Source organism: Coprinopsis cinerea (genome assembly GCF_000182895.1).
Source record: "Coprinopsis cinerea okayama7#130 chromosome 6 map unlocalized cont3.6, whole genome shotgun sequence".
NCBI lineage: Eukaryota > Fungi > Basidiomycota > Agaricomycetes > Agaricales > Psathyrellaceae > Coprinopsis > Coprinopsis cinerea.
Genome location: NW_003307539.1, coordinates 122182 through 142503, shown reverse-complemented (window position 1 = coordinate 142503; position 20322 = coordinate 122182). Strand labels below are relative to the sequence as shown.

Below are 20322 nucleotides of genomic sequence, written 5' to 3'. Positions count from 1 at the left end.
CCACACGCGCGTTTAGAACGCGTGCACTCCTTGATCCGAGCCCCTATTAAGCGTTTTACTTCCCTGGTCGCGTAGTGTAGGTCTTGTGCCGGGACAGACTCGACCCATGTATCTCATGCTTTCTTCGACTAAGCACATGTCCGCTCTCCTTCTTCTAGCCCCAACCCTGACTGCAGTCAGACTTGCCAGCTTGTAGTTCAATGCATTTCTCCTGCTTAACCCTGCTCCAGATATACAAAGCTACATAGCGTCCAAGCAGTGCCCCTTCTAGTTCCACAACCGCTTTAAACTCCCACTAACTCCGGACACATTCATGTCTCCTCCAAGCCCACCTTCTCTCCACCTTCAAGTTCACCCGAGTCAAGCTCCGCCTGTCCAGACGGCACTGAATCAGGGTAATCCAAGATATACGGCCCCACCGCATACACAACACGCCGAAAATGACCATCACAGCACCTCGTAACTTTGATCTTTAACAAATGCTCCCCGAGAAACGACACAATCCTTCTCAACGACAAGCGGAAAAGTTGGGGACGAAATGGTTCAAAGTAGGTACTACCATCGCTATGGTATTCACGGTTAGCTGGAAAAAATAAGGATCAGAAGCGCGTGCAGAGTGATCCCAGGTGCAAGAAACTGACCTTTGGGGATGGCGAGAAGACCAATCAAGGACATGGGGTCATGGTGAGAGCACCGCACCACACCTTGAATGTTTCCAAGCGAGATATAAAGAGGGTAGAACTCGTTTTGACTAGCAGAGTCCAGCGACACTGCGCTCTCGCCTCTACCAACAATGACAGGCGCAAACATCGCACCCTTGAACTTCGGGTTCCGACTAAGAACATCCTTATCTACACATCAGCGAAAAAAAAAATCACATCGAGGAAACAAGGAGTGAAACTCACAGCCTGATCCCAAGCCCAATTGGCAGACATAAAATCCGTGTACAAGCGTTTACCATCGGGTGTGCTTTCACGAAATGGGACAAAATCCATGCTTCCGTCAAAATCTGGACATGCAAGTTGTTTCTCCAGGATCACCAATGGGTGTCGAAACCAAAGGTCGTACTTGTTCGTCATCCAGGAGGGTGCGTTCTGCGACCGTCTTGCACCATGGTACTCCACCGAGTAGGAGACCCAAGCCCCGTCCCTGGCAGGATCGTCGACCACGACAGGGTAATGGTTAATCAACTGAACCAGCTCGTCTTTCTGTTCAGCTGACATCTCTGTCCTGAGCCACGTAAAATCAGGGAGAGTGAAATCTGCATGGGATGGTCTTGCAGGGTTGGTGGGTGACATCGTGGTTGGGGGAGAGTTGAATAAAATTACTAAGAATGTTCGATTGATGGCCGCTAGGTCATTTACAGAAGATAGATTTGCAAAACATAACTTAGTACTTTAAATAGTGTCTACAATGTCCAATAGCTTATCCTACACTACTCATCGACTACCCTTAAACTTTCCAGATAACGTCCGTAGCATCCTCCTCAACGACTTGCTTCTCTTCTCCACATTGCTCTCCTTCAAATTCACACTCCTCTCCAGACACAGCCCTTTGACCACCTCTCCCCACTGAGACACCTTGACACTCTTCACAGTCGGAACAGCCGTCCCATACCCCTCCTCTCCATCCTCATCCTGCGACCACACGCTCCTCTCATCATCCATAGCACCACCACCATCCCCAAACGCCGCCAGCCTCAGCGAAGGCGGAGGAGGATCATCATAAACAAGCACATGCCTCGCCCTATCCGCAATCTTCTGCCTGAGCGTAATCGAATACTCCGAAGTCGGAATGGCAGGTAGAGGAAGAGACCGCGGTGGCGGCGGCGGCAACATCGTCTCATCCTGCGAAAGCAAGTTACGCGGTATAGGTCTTCGAGGCGAACGAGGCGGCCTCTGCAACACCGGCCTCACCCCCTCCACCTCCGCCCGCCCCCCGACAGAACCGGCATCCGCATTCCCGCTCGAATCACTCATCGTTCTCGAAACCTGAAGCACATCACGGCAATCGAGGCTATCGTCACTAGACCCATCGCTACTGGAGCGTGTCAAACTCGGGACACGCTCCCTCCCGCTATCACCACTAATCGACGCGTCAGAAGCAGATGCTCCTCCCTTCAACAGCGACTGTGGCGGAGCCTCCTCATAATCGTCAATCGCCGTCGTAAAGGACCGACTGCTCGTACGCGCTTCAGTAGGGGGTCCAGACGGCGGCGGCGGTGGCTGGAGCCTCGACGTCGACGCCGACGTTGAAGTTGAAATCGAACTGGAAGCCAAAGTCGAAAGAGGCTGCGCAGCCGACATCTGTCGCTGTCGCCGTCGATGAAACTCTTTAGCAGATAGAGGCATAACGACGTGCGACGCTTTGATTCCTAACCGACTGAACCGAGGGATTTCAGCAGTCGGACTGAACGTCATCCAACTCTCGTCGGAGCGAAGAACTTCCGGACATCGGGTGAGGAGAGGCGGAGTCGAGGTCTCCTGTGACGGACCATGGAGCGACCGTGCTCGACGCGTGGGGGTACAAGGTGCCGATCGCTGTTGTCGTTGCTGTTGGGGAAAAGGAAGGAACGTATCGGAGCGGTGCGGTGGAGGAATAGCGGTCGTTCTCGCGGAAGGATGTGGCTTCCTTAATTTGAACACCTTGCGGCCGGGTTTAGAAACCTCCGAAGAGGTCGAGGTTGAGCTTGTCGAGTAATGGGAATGGCGATCCTCCAACACGGGTGTCCAATGAGGGGCGAGATTGTTGCATGCTTGCGATGACTTGGAACGCGGGGGCAGATGTCCACCGTCGGGTTTCGGGAGATCTGCCAGGTTGGGTGTCGAAGAACTGTTAAGGTGGCTTCGAAGTTGTCGAGAGTCATCGTGAGATAGGGCAGGACCGGCCAACGGTGAAGACCGTAGCGGTCGACGTGTGGCCGACGCCATGCTCAGCCTTTGATTATCAAGGGAATGTGATTGTGTTCGTTGCTGAAGAGGTAAAGGAATGGGAGGTTGACTGCGCGAAGGAGTGGAAGGCTGGGGGCTGGAAAACGAGTGCCTGAAGATGTGGTCCTCGGACCTGGGCCGCATCTGAGAGGTCGGTCAGCACCAAACCAATGAACGTAAGCCTCCGTTGGGACTGACAGAAGTTGGACGTGAACGGTACGCCATTAATCCACCAGGGAGAATAATCGAGGTCGATGATGGGAAGGGAAGGATGGGTGGAGGTCAACAATGACAGACGCGTCTTTCTTTATTCGACCACGCCTTGTTGAACCAACGTTGGTGCCGGGGGTTGTTGGAGGAACCGAGGAAACAAGAAGAGCGTCCGTTAAAGTAGGTGGACCATTCAAGAGAACTAGTTGTTGAGGTCACCAATTATGACAACCGATCGGGGGTCTTGGCAAGTGGAACAATACTTGCCCGGTGTTGAAAATAAATGGGTTGACGATTAGCTTCAACGGCACATGCTAGCCAACGACACTCTGTCTCGGACGCCGGTAGATTGCGAAAGGCTAACACGCACTAGACGGAGTTTGGGTAAGCGCTTGGAGCGATGGAAGGTGACGGAACTACCAAGGCTTTGTGCTCTTCTAGTAAACTTGAGACATGGCCAAAGAACCGGATGCCGACGGAATTGGGACTATCAGCACATCAAGCATCATAAACAATCTGAAATCTTTGTTGTTTGTCGTCGCTCCCGGCATTGATATTGTCAAGCGCTGGACTGGCGGAGGTGATGATTGTCGTAGCCTTGGTTGCTGGTCCACAAAACAGCCATCAAATTGAGGCGCGCGGAAATAACAAAAAGGTCTTCCCCGAGAGCGCGACGAGTTATGAAAAATAAGGAACCCTTGATAATGCACGCGACGCGGAACGAATAGGATTTGAAGACTGTCGTCATTTTAATTGTCCAGGGGACTACTATAACGGGTCTAGATGATAGTGTAGGACCACACCGAGTTGCGTGTTGACAGTCGGCATTAACCAGATAAGCCCGGGGCTCTGGAGGAAGTAAGAATACATCGATGGGGCATCGTGTCAGAAGTTGATTAGTGTCGAGTGGGTGTGTGGCCTGGAGCAACGAGTCAGCTTCCCTCCGGAGGGACGATAGATGTACTTACCATCCACAAACATGTTTCTGGTGGCCGAAGGAAGAGTGATGGTCATTCCATCAAGCTCCTTGGTGATTTTGACCTGGCAGCCTAGGCGGCTAGTGTCAGTAAGCCCAAAGGCCATATCAAGCATGTCATTTTCATCATCGTCAGGCTCTGGGAGCAAATCATATTGCTCCTCAGGCAAGATAACATGGCATGTTGAACAAGCTACAGACCCTTCGCAGGCTCCTATATGATGGCCCCACGAGGCACGGCAACAGGACAAGGGCGAGATATGAAACGGTCGGGGGTTGGTGAAGCCGAAATGGTTATAAGCGTGAATAACGCGAGAAGCGGATGACGTCGGAGGCACAATGAGAAAACGCGCAGCCGTTAAAAGAGACAAAACGCACCTTCCAAATCGATGTCATACTCATGGGCAATAGCCAGAATGTCGTCTCCCTCGTTCGCTTCGACTGTTTTGATTGGATTGCCCTTGGAGTCTTGGAAGTGGAGCTTGATTCTAAAGGTGAAGTGAGAAATGATATTCAGAAGCTAGAACCAAGTATCATGGCGCACCCACCCAGTTCCTGGTTCTGGTCTGTTGATCCCACCGTGGTTGAGAACTTGGAAACGCGTCAAATTGCATACTCCTGTGTGGATTCGATCATCGTACCCGTTGAAGAATGCAGGGAACGCCTCGAGAAGCCTAGCCACGAGTTTTCCAAGCTGTTCAGAGTGATGCTCGGTTGTCGTTTCGAGGTCGTTGCATGATAACCAGCAGATGAGAACCGTCGTATTGAGCTGGCTGGCTTGCGTGACGCATTGGGTGATCTGGACACCGAGTGCCGCAATGGCTGGGACCACCTGGCGCTGTTTCGCACAGCCTTGGACAACATTTCTACAGCATGGTCAGCGTTCGAACGACGACGACGACGAGGGTTTGGAAACTGGACTGACTGGAGAAAGAGATGACGGTGGATGACAAACTCGGAAAAGCCGGCGGCAATGGGGCTCTGCACGAATTGTCAGCAATTGATCTGGATTTGATCCGACTCTCCGACTCTGGCTGGCGTCTTGCACCCATTTGTCCTGTGTACTATCAAGCTTCGACTATACCTCCGTTTCAAGGCAAAGTGGGATACTATGGTTTGCTACCCTTTGTAGTGTTTCGGCAACCTCTCTTTAGGACAATCAAGTCCGCGGATTATAACCAACTCTCAAAACCTTCTCAAAGGACACCTTCCTCTTCGTTAAGATATGCTTTCGGTATCCTCGACCTGTCACGGCTCCCTTCAACATCTCCCCACTTTATCGAAGTAATTGGTACGTTCCTTCCAGCATATTCACCCTAAGTGCCCGGGCAGCTGCCGAGCATCGACACTACATTCCAAAGAGCCATTTCATCCAGCGAGGGAGGACGTGCGGAGATGACAGACGTCCCTGTCTCCTGACCAACAGAAAGAAAGGAATGGAGGAGATTGCCCGACGTGGGTCGACGTCTGGCGCGGCGTAAATGCGAGGGCCATTCAGCTTTCGCTTCGTGCCTGTTCCAGAAGGGTCATGGAAGGCCCAATCTACAAAGTCACAGAGTTTGGGTCTGGGACTGCAGAGAGGAGCGAATCGTGATGAGGAGCCTGTAAACAAGGTATCGCGGAACGTTGCAGGAGGGGGTGATCCCGAGTGGAGTCGAGGTCCCAGCTTCACTGGATCAGCAAATAATATCTTGAATGACTATTCCGTCCTACGTGAAGGTCTGAACTAACCGAATTCAAGAATGAACCACTCACCACGACGGAAGATATCGCAGGAGTGGAGACAATCCCCGAGCGACTTGGGCAGCGGGTCGACCAGCAAACTCGCACAAATGAGATCCATTGCACCGGTAGTGGGTGAACGAATCGACGAACTGAATCGCCTTGACCTAATGCAGACGTGGATCCCCGAAGAACGTCGAACGCAATACCAGATGAATATTGGACGCCTCGGCGCAGACAATCTTGAGAGAAACGAAACTCTCCTTGCCAGACAGTGGCATTGGATTGCCTGTCCGAATATCGACAAGTTGCCGGGCAAATGATAGCCCCAGGACAGTAGTAATTGAAGAACCTGACGGATGGTCGGAGGCAAGTGTCGGAGACTGAACGGACAATCAACTTGGGGTGATGGATTCAGAATTCTTGTGACTCAGGGTTGACCTTGTTCTTCTGGTTATCTGGCATCTCAAAGAAGGGCGAATCAGGCTCTGGCTCATGGTTTCTACCTCGGAAAAGAACGTACATCGCGAAGGCAACAAGAGCAAACCTTTTTCGAAGCGTTCTTTTTCAGGGTCCTCTCTGGGCTTCCAAACTCAATTGAAGCTTAAAACTTTGTTCTCCTTGGCAATGACAATATCCCAGCAACCTCTAGTCAGTCCCTGGTAATACTGGACTCATCGGACACTACAAGCCACCGCGATAATTGGGGCGGGGAATAGGATCTTCAACGATTCTGGGATGTCTCGCAGCGATCCGCAGAAAAAGCGCCTCCTTGCCAAAAGACGTTGTCTTGAGAAAGAATAGATAACCGATGCACGTGAGAACGCGGCCATACTTCTGGCTCTCCCTTGGTTATTTGCTTTTGGATATGCCTCTCCCCCCTTCATCTCCAGTTCCCCATCTTCCCCATGCATTCCAGGTCTCTTACACCCGCCCTTTCCCTATCGCCAGAGCCTGCCCACCACCACCACCACCACGCGCCACCACCGTCACGTCGGTCAGCCACTACAACCACCACCGCCAACGTCCAAGTCCCTTGGGTCGACCCCGCCAGACTCCCAAACTGTGGCGACACCTCATCAATAGCCGGGAACGCGCCAGACTACATCAAACAGCTCATCTACAACACCTACATCGGGTACGGCGTGGGCGATGAGGATTGCTTCGGTTCAAAGGTCGGCAGATCGGTCAAATTCGTCGAGGTCAACATCAAGAGGAAGCATGATCGAAAGAGTCGCCTCGAAGCCACCACAGTTGCTGAAATCGAGGTTACAAAACGTATGATCGTGCTTTCATTGTCCCACCACAGCATTCTCTGACGACTGGGCCCCAGATATGCTAAATGGCGCAGGTATGCTTCATGGCGGCTGCCTCGCGTACATCGTGGACAAGTTTGTGTTCGCCTTCATACTTTGGCAAGGTTTCTTACTCTCCTTCAGCTGCTGTAGTACACCACTGGTTGTGCTGGGTCTCGTACAAAAGAGCAATGGTGTTGGCGTAACGCAGTCTATGAACGTCTTGTTCCATTCACCCGCACCTCTGTGAGTCTTCTTAATAAGAGGCTCCTGCATCTACGCTAATCATCCTCTTACAGGGGCACCATCCTCAAAATCATCAGTACATCAGTCTCATTAGGCGGGCGAGTCATGTCTTCTAGATGCGAGGCAAGTCCACCCCAACCAACTTTCCATCTTCCTCCCTCTCGCATTCCAATCACTCATCTGCGCCTCGTTTCTAGGTTATCGATAAAGATTCGGGAAGAATCATAGCGTCCGCGTTCTTGAGCAAAATGCAACCGGGCATGGCGAAACTTTAAAGGTTATTTTCAATTCGAACATCAAGCTACACGAACACGTTTTGATCTAAGTTTTCAATTACATACATCGGGTTTGGGGCGAACAATTTTATCTTAGAGACAGTCCGTTTCTTGATTTGTATTCTGACAAGAGGACCCTTCCTGCGACACTACTGATCTGTAAATAGCATTGTGACAGATGCGGCTAGTACGATACTCCTCTCGCACACTCACAAGCAGCCTGGGATCCGCCATTACGATCGCCGCAAAGGTATTTGTCTATTTGACTGCTTTACTCCGTCTCAATAGCGTTATCTTGCCAACTTGGTACCGATCGAGCGGCCAATGTCAAAATGTCCGCTCGGCGCTCGATTAAGCGCCCGCCCTTGACCATGCTATCGGCGTGGGTTTCGACACGTTGCTGTCATATTTCTGCGGAGAGTGCGATTTTCTTACCCTGAAAGCGTGTCCGCGTTTCTCGGTTTCTCCCCTGGTGAAGGTAAAATCCTCTGCAGAGCGGTTGCACGGTCAAGGGTGCCGGTGATGAACTGTCAACGGAAATCTCCTCTTTGTCGCCCACAAATCACCTTAACAGACATCTCAGATCAGAAACCAGAGTAAGATCCTCACCAGACGTAAAAGCCGAGTCGTTGACGAGTAAAAGGTCGTTCTTCTTTTCTCCATCCTCTCGAACCCATGTCCAGTGCTCCCAGCACTAGCATGTCGTTGGCAGAGGACGGAGCAGTGACCTGGTACGTTCTTTATTCCTTCGTTTCCTAAGTTTGACCGCAGGGAACGCTGACTCTGACCTCACAGGCTCCCCGGGAACCGTGGCCCCAGGCTGCCGCTTGAGTTAATTGCCATTATTCTCGAAGAAGCATACGCAACAGGTTCGAGACAGAGTATAGCGCGCCTTGCTGGACTCTCAAAGGCCTTGCTACCCATTGTACGTCGCCTGATCTTCAAGGAGATCCGCGACATATGCGAGATTTTTCATCTGTTCCCCAATGTCGTCCTCCAATCGAGCGACCCCGATGATGACTATGTCGACTGCAACTCGATTCACGGCTGGGTCTTGTTCAGGAATGTGTTTGTGAGTGCCAATGTGGTCTGGGTAACCGTGCGGGGCCTAACGTTCCTTTCCTCCGTAGCCCGTCAACCTGCAGGCGGATATGATCTGCAACGCCCTAGGTTCTAAGGAAGTCCAGGCTACCCTGGCCTATGTGGAAACCGTGGGCATGAACGACAAGGGGCTCTCCGCAAACACCTTGCGCCTTCTCCAAGACTGGTGCCTAGCGTCGCAATCCACACTCTTCCCCAACCTCCGCGCCGTTACTCTTCCGCTCTCCTACGGGGGCGAGAACGGAGGAATCTACGGTTCTGCGTACTACCCAGACCTCGTTCTAACACTTACCGTCCGCGAGCTCATTTTTCGCCTGGTCCTCGAGGCCCGCACAAATCCATCTCCGTCTCCCCCAACGAATGCCGCGTCTGTCACCGCGCTCGCAGAGAAAATCACCTCGAGATCCCCGCACCTCAAAGCTCTCTCATTCACCACGCTAGTTGGTGGGTACGACTATGGCGGCCCATCTCGGGAGGTCTTCAACGCCTTCTTCGATCATCTCCCGGGTTCACTCCCCGCCCTCGAGTTTTTGGATGCCCGCGGCCTCGACTTGAGCTGGAACTCGGTCAACGCGTTGCCTGGCTTCTCCAACCTTACCGAGCTCAAGCTATTCATACCAGGCACGTTCGAGTGCAGCCTGAGCCACGAGTCTCCACTTCAAACCGCCTCCCTCCCTTCGATCGACCGTCTTCTTTTCCCCAACCTCCTCCGCCTCAAGATCCGTTACGCGGCTATCAGTGCTCTCCTGCACTTTATCGTGAACCTTCGAGTGCCCCAGTTGCACAAGCTCTCGCTGACGCAACGGCCGGTCGCTTTCCCCGTCAACAGCACAGGCAACACATCTTTGAAGGACCGCGAGCTTCTCAAAATCCTCGAACATTGCGGCTCCAACCTGGATAGCTTCGCGTATCGCGGCGTTGATAGACTGGTGGCCGTGAATAGCCACAATGAGGTCGACACGCCCAACGTCACCTTGCAAGGAGTTCAGGTCGCCCTTCAACATTGCCCTCACCTGACGCGCCTCAAACTCGCCTGCGATTTTGCCGCCATCTGGACGCAAAATCTCAGTTCCGATCCGATCCACGATTCCCTTGAAAGTTGGGACCTGCGAAACAAGGCAAACACGACTGGTTACGTCTTTTTGAAAAACTGGGCAACACATGCCTTTCCCAACGCGGCCCTTTAAGCTGTAAAGTTTGAAGGTGACGTCGCTAGGGGGTTGTATATTTTTTCTCCTAGGGTGTTTAGGAATCGGACTTTTGCATATTACATACATCTATACCCCGAGGCTTCATTCACGTACATATCGTTAACCTGTATTTTTGAAACATCATGTATAGCACATCGTATATCGCTCTAGCCTAGGCGCCGCTAATCAATTCCATGCACATTCGCCAGAGATACAGCCCGATTTCCCGACCCTGACAGTGATCAGTGCCCGATCAAGCGCCCATTCTTTGCCTGTCCGCTCGATCCTTCCTACACCGCGCTCTCTTGATATTAAGGCAAATTGACACGGCGTTACAATGCTCGCATTTGGCAACTGATTAGGGTCCCATCCAATGTGGGTTAGTGCAATCTGCCCTGCAGGGTGTAAACTCCGTGACGTAACAGATTTGCATTGCTTCTGGCGGGCGTAACCACAAAATCCTCGTTGACAGTTCAAATTCCAGGGTCCTTGATCTTCGAAGAAGGACACACTACAGCACCGTGGGGGTCTTTGCGGTCGCATTAACGTCATCTGGCCAGCCGACTCGTGTCGACTGGCAAACCGTCAAACGGTTTACACTTTTCACCGACCTTGTCGAGCTGAAGCTAGTGCTCCCAGAGCCCTCGACTGAGCCCCCGGAACCACTTCTCGGCATCTCTCTCGCCTTCCCTGCCCTCACGAGGGTCACGTTATGGTACGAGGGAACCGATTCCCTGATGCACCTCGTACGCAACCTCAAGGCACCCGCCTTGGTTGAAATGGCCTTGGTACAGGAACCCGTCGCTCCCGGATTCATGGGCGACGGCAACAACTCACTTCGAGACGACGAGCTTCTGCGCATCTTCCAAGTCACAGGTCGCCAAATGCGCAGCTTCTCATACCAGGCCATCGAGAACGAGACCTCCAACAACATGAATGAAGTCGAATCGCCCAACCTCACGATCCGCGGGTTCAGTATCGCAATTCGACACTGTCCTCGACTGAAGAACCTCGAGCTTTCTTGCAACTTGGGCACCATCTTGACAAATGATGGGGTGCTTCACAATAACCTGAAGCTTTGGTCACTGAGGAACAAAGCTGATACCCTCAGTCTTGAATTTGGTGCTCTCCGTAAGTGGGCACTCACCGCCTTCCCCAAGGCGACCCTAAGACTTCTCAATGCTTCGAACACTTGAAGGTGGACAAGGCCACAGGTCACATTGGCACCCATCTCAACCACCGCGGACAAGTTTGCATATTATACATTTATACCCCATATCTCAACCACGCACATACTATCTGTAGTTCGACATCAACAACATGTATATAGTTTGCTTGGAACGGACACTACCTCGTGCATATAACAAGTATATCCTCACATCTTCGCAACATCCCGAAGTCTCCCATCAACAAAAGGTCGAATAACGGGCAAACTTCTTTCGCCTTCGTCGCCCGCTGCTCTCAGAACATCTTGCTTGGCGTCCAAAATACCTGCACCAACTGCTCCCTCCAATGGCGGAGAAAGGCCGTACAGCGCACACTCGGCGCATTCAACAAGCGTGCACTCGGACAAATGCTTCTGGGCTCTACTTCGTTCATACGGATCAAGCAGTCCAACGCGTTTGTGGTCGGCTGCCGAAAACGCTGCTGCAGCGAGTTGGCCCGCTTTCAGGGAATCGAGAGTCCTAGTACCCTCCCGCGAATCCCGATTCAACAATTGAAGACCTGGTAAAAGTCCAATGGTTAGGATAGCCAGAAGGGACAACCGGAGGATAAACATACCTCCCAAAAACTTCTTGACTAGTTGGTTTTTAGGTTGTCCATTCTCCGCATTGATAACCAGCTTTTGGTCCTTGAGCATCGTATAGCCATCTCCTCCATTCGCAAGGTACTCTCCCGTCACAATCAAATATTTCCTGTCGCTACTCCGCGCTACAGGCTCCTTGTCCACCAAGATGGGTGTTCCGTTCGGCGTAAGCTGACTCGACTCTTCGAGTAGCCAGATCCCAAGCACACGTTGTCCAGGCTCTCTCCGGCTGTCCCACTCAACGCGGAACCCAGCGATGGATGGAAAACGCCTGGGCCGTACTCAGATGCGGAAGATAGAAGAGATTGGTGATAGGAGACATACCCTTCTTGCGAAGGCCAACGGGACAATCCCGACTCCATCGCTTCCCAGAGCGTCTTTCCGTCAACCTCCATCACCACCACCGAATCATTATACGGGAACATGGTCTTGAGATCACCCAGAGACAGTCGACCTATACCCAAGCACTGTTTATCAGCATTTCCCGAAGCCACCCGTCGTAAACAGCAGCCGTCTCACCAGGTGAATAAACACGATCACCCCGGATGTCCCCACTATTCGAAAGCGTTCCGTCCGCCTTTCCGTAGCCTTGTCTGACTAGAGCCTCATCGTACGCACGACGAACGCAATCGCAAACCCAGTTGGCAATCGGTGACTGGTAGTCCAACTGTCATTAATTTGGGAAATTTGGGCAATGAAGTACGTTCACTTGCCTCTTGTGTCCGAATGTACGAGGATCGAGTGTCGAGCTCCTCTTCGATAATACAAATGGGCTCCTTCAAGCTATCCTCAATGTACTTGACTTCCTTGTCATAGATATCCTTGATAGCCTTGTGCACGGGTGTCTCTCCTTTGGTGGTATACCGCTTTCCTTTCCGCAGGTCAGCTTCAGCCATACGCTCGATATAGACAAGAGACTTACCTCGAATCTCCTGTATGATCTTCCTCCTGACACTTTCAGGCGGCGCATCCCGAAGCGTCAAGACAATGTCCGTCAAATCCTGGAAATCAGTGCCACTCTTCACCACCAAAACATCACCGAGGTCTTCCTGCGCATCCTCGAGCGGAATGTTCACATCATATCCATTCCATTCAGTCACACCCTTTGAGATCCAATAGATGTGGTCGTGGCCTCCCAAGAGAAGATCAACGCCATGTTCCGTGGAGATATCCTTGGACGCTTGAGCCGTCGGTGAGAGGGCGAACACTTCCTTGGCCAAAGTGATATCCTAGTACAAAGTCAGGCGCCGCTTCCGTCTATCCGAGGAATCTACTGACGTTTGCAATGCTACAGAACCTTCAGTACAATCCGAAGCGTGAGCACAGAGAATGGCGTACCGAGAATGGGTGAGAGCAATAATGATGTCGCATTTGTACTCTCCAGCAGGGTCTCGAAGCTTGACGGATAAGGACCTAGCCACCTCTGCCATATCCTTGAATTCAAAGTTCTCCGGCCATCCAACGATGGTGGGGATCCAGTCCCTAGAAAAGTCGGTCAGTGATGGTGGAGAATCCTGGGATGATTGAAACTTGCTCTTCAACTAAACCAATGAGGCCAATACGAACACCCGCCCTCTCGAGAACGTGGAACTCTCGCAGCGGTTCAGGAACCTTCCCGGTATTGGTATCAATGATGTTACTGAGGAGCCAGGGCTGTTGGGATTGGTCTGAGTTTGATCTACTGTTCTAGCGGTAGGGAAACGGACAAACGCTGATGTCCCCAACAGTGCTGTGAGCTCAGGGTAGCCTGGGGTCGGTTATGAGCTCGAACTCGAAGAAAGCCCGAACGAGCAGTAACGTACCAAAGTCGAATTCATGATTGCCTAGCCCAAGAGGGAGGGGTCAACCAGTCTCCTATAGGTAGGCGCCCTGAAGCTCACCGACAACAGCGATATCGACGTTCATAGCATTGATAATCGGAAGCTACGAGGCCAGGGCTCAGATCAGCATATGGATTGAAGCTTCATGGACTAGAATTCGCACCATATGCTTTCCCTTTGTAATCGAACTCTCGATGGACGGAGAAAACAGGTCTCCTGAGAAGACTATCAGGCCATCCTTCTTCCCATCCTCCCTATTCTTCCATTTGGTCGTGATACCCTCCAGCAAGGTAGCAAACTTGGTGACATCGATGGCTTCCCCATTGACTTTATGTTCTGAAACCTGGTACACGTCGTTGAAATGGGCGATATTCAGGGTGGTGGTTGTCGATCCGGCTGAAGAACCAAAAGGAAGTAGCCAAGATAAGGTAGACTTGAGGGTGCTCATGGTGGTCTAACTAAAGGGCTGCTTCGAGGTCCGCTCCTGAGGCGTGGTTAGCCCCGTGTTCCGTTCCGGCGCGACACATCAGAAACGAGGTCAGACAGAGGAGCTAAGTCAAAGAAGGTTTTCATTCTGCGGCTGAAATCATCGTTATCCAAGAAGAGGAGTCGATTGATGGCATTGATGGCGTATGCAAAATACGACTACCAGTCTTCTCCCAGTCATCTGTACATTCTTCCCGGACGCATTCTGGCTCTGCATGTCCGAGGTCAACCATCCGTCGTTGTCCCATGGCATTTCTTACGATGTTCGTGTACGACATCATCAAACAGGGCTGCCCGTCACTTGCACGGGCCTGAGCTCAAAAGCACTGGTATACCGAATCCCTGGAGGCCCGAGAGCTTATCGTATCACAGGGGTGCCGGGTTTGGTTCGTCGACATGGGTGAACGGTGAAAACCAGTTGGACTCCACGTGTCAGCCAGCTGGAGTTTCCCATTTGGACATCTTGTAGATCTGAATGATAAGAGCATAGTACACTGCGCCTGCTTGAGACAGGGATATTGATACAATTCGCTCACTGAGACAAAAGCACGAAATAAACGACGGTGTGGTTGGTGGTTGAACGTCTTGCGTCGTTTAACCCTTCCCCATTCAAAATGGTCTGAAAACGGATTTGGTGGGCCAAGACCTCCCAGCATCTGCATTCCAAGTCTGGGCGCCTAATCATAAGTCATGGACATGTCCAATGGTCTTACAGCACAACCAATCGCCTTCAGCTCCCGGACCACCAATGTGACCGCCAAAAAGCCCCAGCTCTCCAGAAACCCATTCCGATCGTCGATAATATTGAAAACATGGGCCATGGAACCTAGAAAGACATGTTCATAAGTTAGACGCCCAACGCGCGCACTACTAGCCCTCTCGACTTACCACTTCCTACTTCTCTCCATCCTTCACGGGAGCAGGATCCAAAGGAACAGCCGTCACTTCAGAATGTTTGAACGTCCTCAGACCAGTCCGAACTATTCGAAGACGGGATTTGCAGTTGGGATCAGGGCAGGCGATTTCTGCATCCGTCGACATCCAATCGTTCGCTGCAGTATGTCTTTGCTTGGCCGCTAGAAGTGGAAGCACAGCGCCTAATATCACGGTTATGAGCATCATCTAAGAAACACCAGCAAGGGTCTGTACCCAAAGAATAAATGGAGAACCCCTGGCCTGGAGGGAGGTGCAACATCTCTCCTTGCAGGGTAAAGTGATCTCCCTCTTTCGCACCGCAGAGAATCCTTTCACCAGGGGGACATATCACCTCGACCCTCAGGTCATAGAGTGTGAAAGAGTCATCACGTTCCGCAGTCGACATGAGTGAGCGAAGCAGAGAGGGATGTGATCGATAATCGCGGTATCAATTCAAAGTCATGCTACACTAGATTTTACAACATGATTAGTAAACGTATCCCAAGAGCTTGCCTCCAACGTTCTTGCGACGAGCCTCCTCGTGGTCAAGGATACCTGAGGAGGTGGTCTAGATAACGGAATTGTGGTCAGCTTTGGCAAATACAGAACAAGAGTGACGATACGCACGAGGATGATGATACCGAAGCCACGAGCAGGGAGGAGCAAGTTGACCCAAGACTCGATCTGGGTAACCTGGACGTTGAATCGGGGAGAGATGACACCGGTCTTGTTGAGGCGACCATTCAACTGAACGACGATCTTGCCGGCGCGGTGGTCGTCGATAATTTCAAACTCGCCGATGTAGCCTATTCAAAAAAGATTGGGTTAGACGAAATCCATAAAGAATGTTCAAAGATGTAATCCCATAAGTGAACTCGAATCCGTGGATAGACGAGGAAACACGTTGTTTGGTTAACAGGGATAGTTAATCTTTCGGAGCATTAAAACGAAGGGCGCGTAGGAGATTTGCGACAATCGTAGTTATAACTCCGAGAATTGAAATGAAACTGCCCAATGAAATGTAACTCACCATGGCGCTGCATGACACTCAAGAACTTGACAACGACTTTTGAAGAGGGTCGGATGAGGACCTGTCGCTTGCCGCGCCTCTCGGCGTTGACAATGTTGTTGAGGCAGTCGTTCTAAGTCCAGTCATGAGTTTTGAATAAAGATCATAATCACGGCTGCTACTCACAAGGACGGAGATTCGGACCATTGTGGTTCGTTTTTAAAAGTGGTGTCTGGGGCAGGCAGAGAGCGTGAGCGACGAGAATAAACCCAGTCTGAGTGTCGTGCTACGGAAAGCGCGAGTCAAACGGGCTGCCGGATACAACCAAGGCCATTGTGAGTGACTGGAGCTGCCGCCGAAGAGACACACAGACTGCAACGAGAACGCGATATTTACCTTGAGGAAGTTGGTGGACGACGACGACGACAGCGACAGCGACGAGATGCAGAACCTTGTCTGCCCGTCGACAAGTCCCAAAATCTGGAAGCTCACGTGACCGGTGGCTGGCCAAAACTATACAGCGCAACCAAGCCACCGCGGCGATTGCCGACGCGCGTGTGCGGGGACTGGAGGTTTGTGAAAGCTGCGCCGTCGTCGTCTAGTCCAGTGTCCAAGCCGCATTCTTCATCATGGTGCGTCTATACGCAACCCCTGCAAAAATCACGATCTAACGCTGTACTATAGGGTCGAGTTCGCACAAAAACCGTCAAAAGGGCTTCTCGTGTCTTGATCGAGAAATAGTGAGTCTACACAACGAACAGACGACGACGAGAAGAGAGAAATTGACCGCCAAACGCAGCTACCCCCGCCTCACCCTCGATTTCCACACCAACAAGCGAATCATCGATGAAGTCGTGCGTTTGATCCATGGCGTTATCATGAAACTCTGGTTAAAGTCCATTTCATAGGCTGTCGTTCCCTCCAAGCGTCTGCGCAACAAGATCTCCGGCTTCACCACCCACTTGATGAAGCGAATTCAAAAGGGCCCCGTCCGTGGTATCTCCTTCAAGCTCCAGGAAGAGGAGCGTGAGCGCAAGGACAACTACATCCCCGAAGTCTCCGCTTTGGACACCTCTACGACTGGTCTCGAGGTTGACCCCGATACCAAGGTGCGTTGGGCTCTGGCTGGTCGAAACGGCTGAGATATTGACCCCCAAATATAGGCTCTCCTTGACTCGCTCAACTTTGACAGCATCCCTGTCAACGTCGTCCTTCCCGTCTCTGCCCTCCCCGAGCGTGGGCCTCGGCGAGACCGAAGGAACGTCCCAGGAGCTGGCCGATAAACGGTTTAAATACCAGTGTACCACTGTAAACTCGATATTACGCCATGTCTGGTATGCTCATGACTTTCCCCACCATGTCCATGTATTCTTTTTCTATGCACTCGTCCCAACACTGCGAACTCGACCCTCACTCTTATCGGCGTGACCTCAAGCAAGCATCTATTCAGGTGTTCTTGTACATTACAGCAACGATTAAGAAGAATCGGATTTCTTTGGTCGCTTTCTGGGACTTGGAGGTGGTGTCGGTGGTGGCGAGAGTTCTTGTATCAGGGCTCGCAGATAAGCCACAGTGATGGGTGAACCAGGGCCATCGACTGGAGACCACTGTCGTCTTTCTGTGGCTGCCCATTTCCATTTCTTGACATACGTTCAGATTTTGGGTAGGGATTGCGAACAGGAGGGCCTACCAGGTAACGTATTAGTTCTTTGTCGGTTGGCAAGACTTGTCTCCACTCTGTAGACGCCGGGTCATCATGCAGAGAACAGAATATGCGATACGAATCGAGAGCATAAGCGCCTGCACCTGGAAGATGGGAGATAGGTGTGTCAGGATATTTCCGCCGTTTCTTTGGCGAACCAGGAACGCTGGGTAGAGTGGCTCTCGAGGTTCGCGGATCATACACTGAAGGTCGATCCAAGAGGTACAAGCGAGACATTTCTTTCAGTCGTTGCGCTCGTATCCGCTGCGTACCCAGAGGCGTCAACATGATGACCAGATCCTGTTCAGTGGCTGGAAACGTTGAGGGTTAATCAGACCTCAAGAAGCACTTGCCCACCTTGAGAAAGAAGGAAGGGGGTAGACCATCGTTCCATGATTTTCCAAAAGACTGGAATGGCTGCTCTTCCAGTCGTCTTATTCAAAAGGGTCACCGCGACAAGCAGTTTCCATGGATCGTCTGCAACAGTTTCTTTCGAGGAATGAGCAGATGAAAGTTCGAGCCACTGTAAACTCACCTTGTATCAACTTTGGCTTTAGGCCTTCGAGATCGTTAAATAAGCGCTCAAACTTGCGGTGATAGAATAAAGCTAGAGGATCTTCTCCCGGAGGTTCACCCAGGCCCATCCGCTCCTCGCAAGTTAGGGGTTCAGGAAGGCATTCCTTTGGTGGGGATTTACGTGGTTCAGGGTGCCAGTGAGCCTCTCCAGACTTTAGAACTGGAGAGAAATACGGAGAAACGTAAACAGTCTTGGCCTTTTCCTTCCTCCTGGGTGTCTTTGGCTCGTCCGGGGACATGGAATAGGTTTTGGCCCAAAGATCCGAGGGTTGACGGTTCCGCGGAAGCAATGTTTGGCATCTGCGTCAAGTGTAAACAGACATCCTGGAAAGGCGATTTTCGTGTTGCACTGCCGCTGTCGCCGCTGTGTGTCGCATTGCATGACCACCGTTCCTCATCGTCTCCAACAACGAGCTCGACTCTCTTAACGACCGCTCACGACGACGACGTCTGCAACCCAGCCCCAAACCCCATTTATGACCACGCAATTGGGCACCGCCACAGCCGACGCACACGACGCAAGACGGAGGCCTGCGACTCGTTCAACCACCGCCGCTGCCGTTCGTCCCAGCAGCAAGCGCTCACCGTCACCCATTGTCAAATTCACGTCGACGCCACTCCCCGTCGATAGCGCAAAAGGTGTCCAGGACATCACCAGAAAGGTCCTGCGCCAGTTGGAGGGGCTCGGACATTTAGAAGTCGTGGAGATGGAGACTCCACATGAGCTCAGCGAAGACGAGCAGCCCCTGCACAACGGCAACGGCGTTCATGTTCAGCCAAACGGCGCAGTCAATCCCAAGCCAAGCACCAACGGCCATACCCACTCGAATGGAAACGGCGCCCTCAAACCAGTTGAGAAACCTGTCGACTATGAGATTCCTCGTAAACTGCTCCACGGGTCTATAGGTGCGTTATATCCATCATTAATGTCGCTTCACTGATCTAAATGTGTGCCCAACAGGATTCTTCGTGCTTTATCTATACCTCAGTGGAGGCAACCCACGGAACGTTATTGTCGCCTTGTGGTCCGCCCTCTGCGTCATCTACCCGGCAGATCTGCTGCGCTTCAGGTCCCGTCGATTTGCACGCTTATATGAAAGCCTCTTGGGTTTCTTGATGCGAGAATCTGAAAAGGTGCACCAATTCTAGCCTCTCTTGCCCTTCATAGCTCACAACCGAATAGGACTCGGTCAACGGAGTCGTGTGGTACATCCTCGGAGTCAACACGGTCTTGTCATCGCTTCCTCTCGACGTGGCCTCCGTGTCAATCCTCATGTGCGTCTAGACCCTCTTCTTATGCCTCTAATGCACTAACGTTACCCCTAGCCTCTCTTGGGCCGATACAACTGCATCCACATTCGGTCGATTGTATGGGCGCCGAACAGCAAAACTCCCAGCACGTTCACCTGTTCTCGGCCTTCCGCTGGCACCAAGGAAATCCGTCGCAGGATTCATCGCTGCATCTGTCACAGGTGCACTCATCACCTTTGGTTTCTGGGGATGGATTGCCCCTATGCGAGAGGAAGGCCTTACTTGGACGTGGGATGGCGGAATCCGAAATGCTGGAGCAGGCGGTCTTCTCGGGCTATCAATGATCGCGGTCGTAGCAGGGCTAGTCACCGGTGTTGCAGAAGCACTCGGTATGTTTCCTCCTTTGTTTAGCAATTCAGCAGGACGCTTACCATCAATTCATAGACCTCGGATCTGTCGATGACAATCTGTCTTTACCCATTATCGCAGGCGGATGCATCGCAGGTTTCTTCAAGTTGTTCGAATACGCTTCATCGACAGTGTCATCTTGGGTTTCATGATTCCGTTCGCCAGCTGGCCTCGCAGGTACTGCCCTAATAGAGTCTTCTCCCATTACCTTACGACCCGCACCCATCTATTCAGCAGGAACTACTGGACATATATATATTTGCTACATTTAAGAACATGCATTTTCAACCACCCATGCCTTTTTACCTGTCGTTACTCTTGCACTTGACTTGCACCCATAATCTTTACTTACATACCCCTTCATGGAACTTGACGACGAAATGCCTCTGTAAAACCCCCCAGT

General features: G+C 51.8%; 12 protein-coding genes across 12 annotated transcripts; 5 read left to right on the top strand and 7 right to left on the bottom strand.

Moving 5' to 3' along the window:
* Positions 1–508: 508 nt before the first annotated feature.
* Positions 509–1298, bottom strand: CC1G_11861 (hypothetical protein; the record flags this gene model as incomplete). The annotated part of the gene is made up of 3 exons (XM_001841281.2): positions 509–564; positions 642–846; positions 906–1298. 3 exons carry the CDS (start codon positions 1296–1298, stop codon positions 509–511), a joined length of 654 nt encoding a protein of 217 aa, XP_001841333.2.
* A 26-nt stretch (positions 1299–1324) lies between these two features.
* CC1G_11860 (hypothetical protein) lies at positions 1325–3187 on the bottom strand. The gene is made up of 2 exons (XM_001841280.2): positions 3129–3187; positions 1325–3074 (listed from the first exon to the last, which is right to left on the bottom strand). The coding sequence occupies exon 2, from the start codon at positions 2928–2930 to the stop codon at positions 1440–1442; it is 1491 nt and encodes a 496-aa protein (XP_001841332.1). The 5' UTR covers positions 2931–3074; positions 3129–3187; the 3' UTR covers positions 1325–1439.
* Positions 3188–4036: 849 nt separating this feature from the next.
* Positions 4037–4980, bottom strand: CC1G_11859 (adrenodoxin-type ferredoxin; the record flags this gene model as incomplete). The annotated part of the gene is made up of 5 exons (XM_001841279.2): positions 4037–4059; positions 4109–4309; positions 4495–4604; positions 4665–4915; positions 4966–4980. The coding sequence occupies 5 exons, from the start codon at positions 4978–4980 to the stop codon at positions 4037–4039; spliced, it is 600 nt and encodes a 199-aa protein (XP_001841331.2).
* A 1766-nt stretch (positions 4981–6746) lies between these two features.
* CC1G_11858 (hypothetical protein) lies at positions 6747–7607 on the top strand (the record flags this gene model as incomplete). Its single annotated transcript, XM_001841278.2, has 4 exons — positions 6747–7116; positions 7172–7229; positions 7287–7379; positions 7433–7607. The coding sequence occupies 4 exons, from the start codon at positions 6747–6749 to the stop codon at positions 7605–7607; spliced, it is 696 nt and encodes a 231-aa protein (XP_001841330.2).
* A 722-nt stretch (positions 7608–8329) lies between these two features.
* On the top strand, positions 8330–9942 carry CC1G_11857 (hypothetical protein; the record flags this gene model as incomplete). The annotated part of the gene is made up of 3 exons (XM_001841277.1): positions 8330–8385; positions 8450–8726; positions 8785–9942. The coding sequence occupies 3 exons, from the start codon at positions 8330–8332 to the stop codon at positions 9940–9942; spliced, it is 1491 nt and encodes a 496-aa protein (XP_001841329.1).
* Positions 9943–10318: 376 nt separating this feature from the next.
* CC1G_11856 (hypothetical protein) lies at positions 10319–11141 on the top strand (the record flags this gene model as incomplete). The annotated part of the gene is made up of 2 exons (XM_001841276.2): positions 10319–10324; positions 10371–11141. The coding sequence occupies 2 exons, from the start codon at positions 10319–10321 to the stop codon at positions 11139–11141; spliced, it is 777 nt and encodes a 258-aa protein (XP_001841328.2).
* A 179-nt stretch (positions 11142–11320) lies between these two features.
* Positions 11321–14020, bottom strand: CC1G_11855 (hypothetical protein; the record flags this gene model as incomplete). Its single annotated transcript, XM_001841275.2, has 14 exons — positions 11321–11670; positions 11728–12023; positions 12077–12206; positions 12272–12345; positions 12371–12407; positions 12462–12623; positions 12675–12981; positions 13031–13040; positions 13091–13234; positions 13287–13405; positions 13459–13499; positions 13555–13575; positions 13633–13675; positions 13736–14020. The coding sequence occupies 14 exons, from the start codon at positions 14018–14020 to the stop codon at positions 11321–11323; spliced, it is 2019 nt and encodes a 672-aa protein (XP_001841327.2).
* A 719-nt stretch (positions 14021–14739) lies between these two features.
* On the bottom strand, positions 14740–15180 carry CC1G_15503 (hypothetical protein; the record flags this gene model as incomplete). Its single annotated transcript, XM_002910916.1, has 2 exons — positions 14740–14884; positions 14957–15180. 2 exons carry the CDS (start codon positions 15178–15180, stop codon positions 14740–14742), a joined length of 369 nt encoding a protein of 122 aa, XP_002910962.1.
* Positions 15181–15401: 221 nt separating this feature from the next.
* CC1G_11854 (40S ribosomal protein S22) lies at positions 15402–16412 on the bottom strand. The gene is made up of 5 exons (XM_001841274.2): positions 16379–16412; positions 16169–16214; positions 16004–16115; positions 15601–15779; positions 15402–15541 (listed from the first exon to the last, which is right to left on the bottom strand). The coding sequence occupies exons 2-5, from the start codon at positions 16187–16189 to the stop codon at positions 15461–15463; spliced, it is 393 nt and encodes a 130-aa protein (XP_001841326.1). The 5' UTR covers positions 16190–16214; positions 16379–16412; the 3' UTR covers positions 15402–15460.
* Positions 16413–16543: 131 nt separating this feature from the next.
* On the top strand, positions 16544–17406 carry CC1G_11853 (40S ribosomal protein S17). The gene is made up of 5 exons (XM_001841273.2): positions 16544–16614; positions 16667–16722; positions 16782–16836; positions 16891–17091; positions 17146–17406. Exons 1-5 carry the CDS (start codon positions 16612–16614, stop codon positions 17263–17265), a joined length of 435 nt encoding a protein of 144 aa, XP_001841325.1. The 5' UTR covers positions 16544–16611; the 3' UTR covers positions 17266–17406.
* Positions 17407–17457: 51 nt separating this feature from the next.
* Positions 17458–18499, bottom strand: CC1G_11852 (hypothetical protein; the record flags this gene model as incomplete). The annotated part of the gene is made up of 4 exons (XM_001841272.2): positions 17458–17579; positions 17633–17995; positions 18042–18173; positions 18220–18499. 4 exons carry the CDS (start codon positions 18497–18499, stop codon positions 17458–17460), a joined length of 897 nt encoding a protein of 298 aa, XP_001841324.2.
* Positions 18500–18689: 190 nt separating this feature from the next.
* Positions 18690–20071, top strand: CC1G_11851 (hypothetical protein; the record flags this gene model as incomplete). The annotated part of the gene is made up of 5 exons (XM_001841271.2): positions 18690–19166; positions 19222–19394; positions 19444–19535; positions 19587–19900; positions 19923–20071. Exons 1-5 carry the CDS (start codon positions 18737–18739, stop codon positions 20069–20071), a joined length of 1158 nt encoding a protein of 385 aa, XP_001841323.2. The 5' UTR covers positions 18690–18736.
* Positions 20072–20322: the final 251 nt, after the last annotated feature.

Bases quoted from the DNA above. Each gene is read 5' to 3' on its own strand.
- CC1G_11860 (XM_001841280.2), bottom strand. From the start codon at position 2,930: ATGGCGTCGGCCACACGTCGACCGCTACGGTCTTCACCGTTGGCCGGT.
- CC1G_11853 (XM_001841273.2), top strand. The intron at 16,837-16,890 runs GTGCGTTTGATC...TCCATTTCATAG, and splicing joins AGCGAATCATCGATGAAGTC to GCTGTCGTTCCCTCCAAGCG. The intron at 17,092-17,145 runs GTGCGTTGGGCT...CCCCAAATATAG, and splicing joins AGGTTGACCCCGATACCAAG to GCTCTCCTTGACTCGCTCAA.
- CC1G_11854 (XM_001841274.2), bottom strand. From the start codon at position 16,189: ATGGTCCGAATCTCCGTCCTT. The intron at 16,116-16,168 runs GTGAGTAGCAGC...GACTGGACTTAG, and splicing joins TGGTCCGAATCTCCGTCCTT to AACGACTGCCTCAACAACAT. The intron at 15,542-15,600 runs GTGCGTATCGTC...TCCGTTATCTAG, and splicing joins GCTTCGGTATCATCATCCTC to ACCACCTCCTCAGGTATCCT.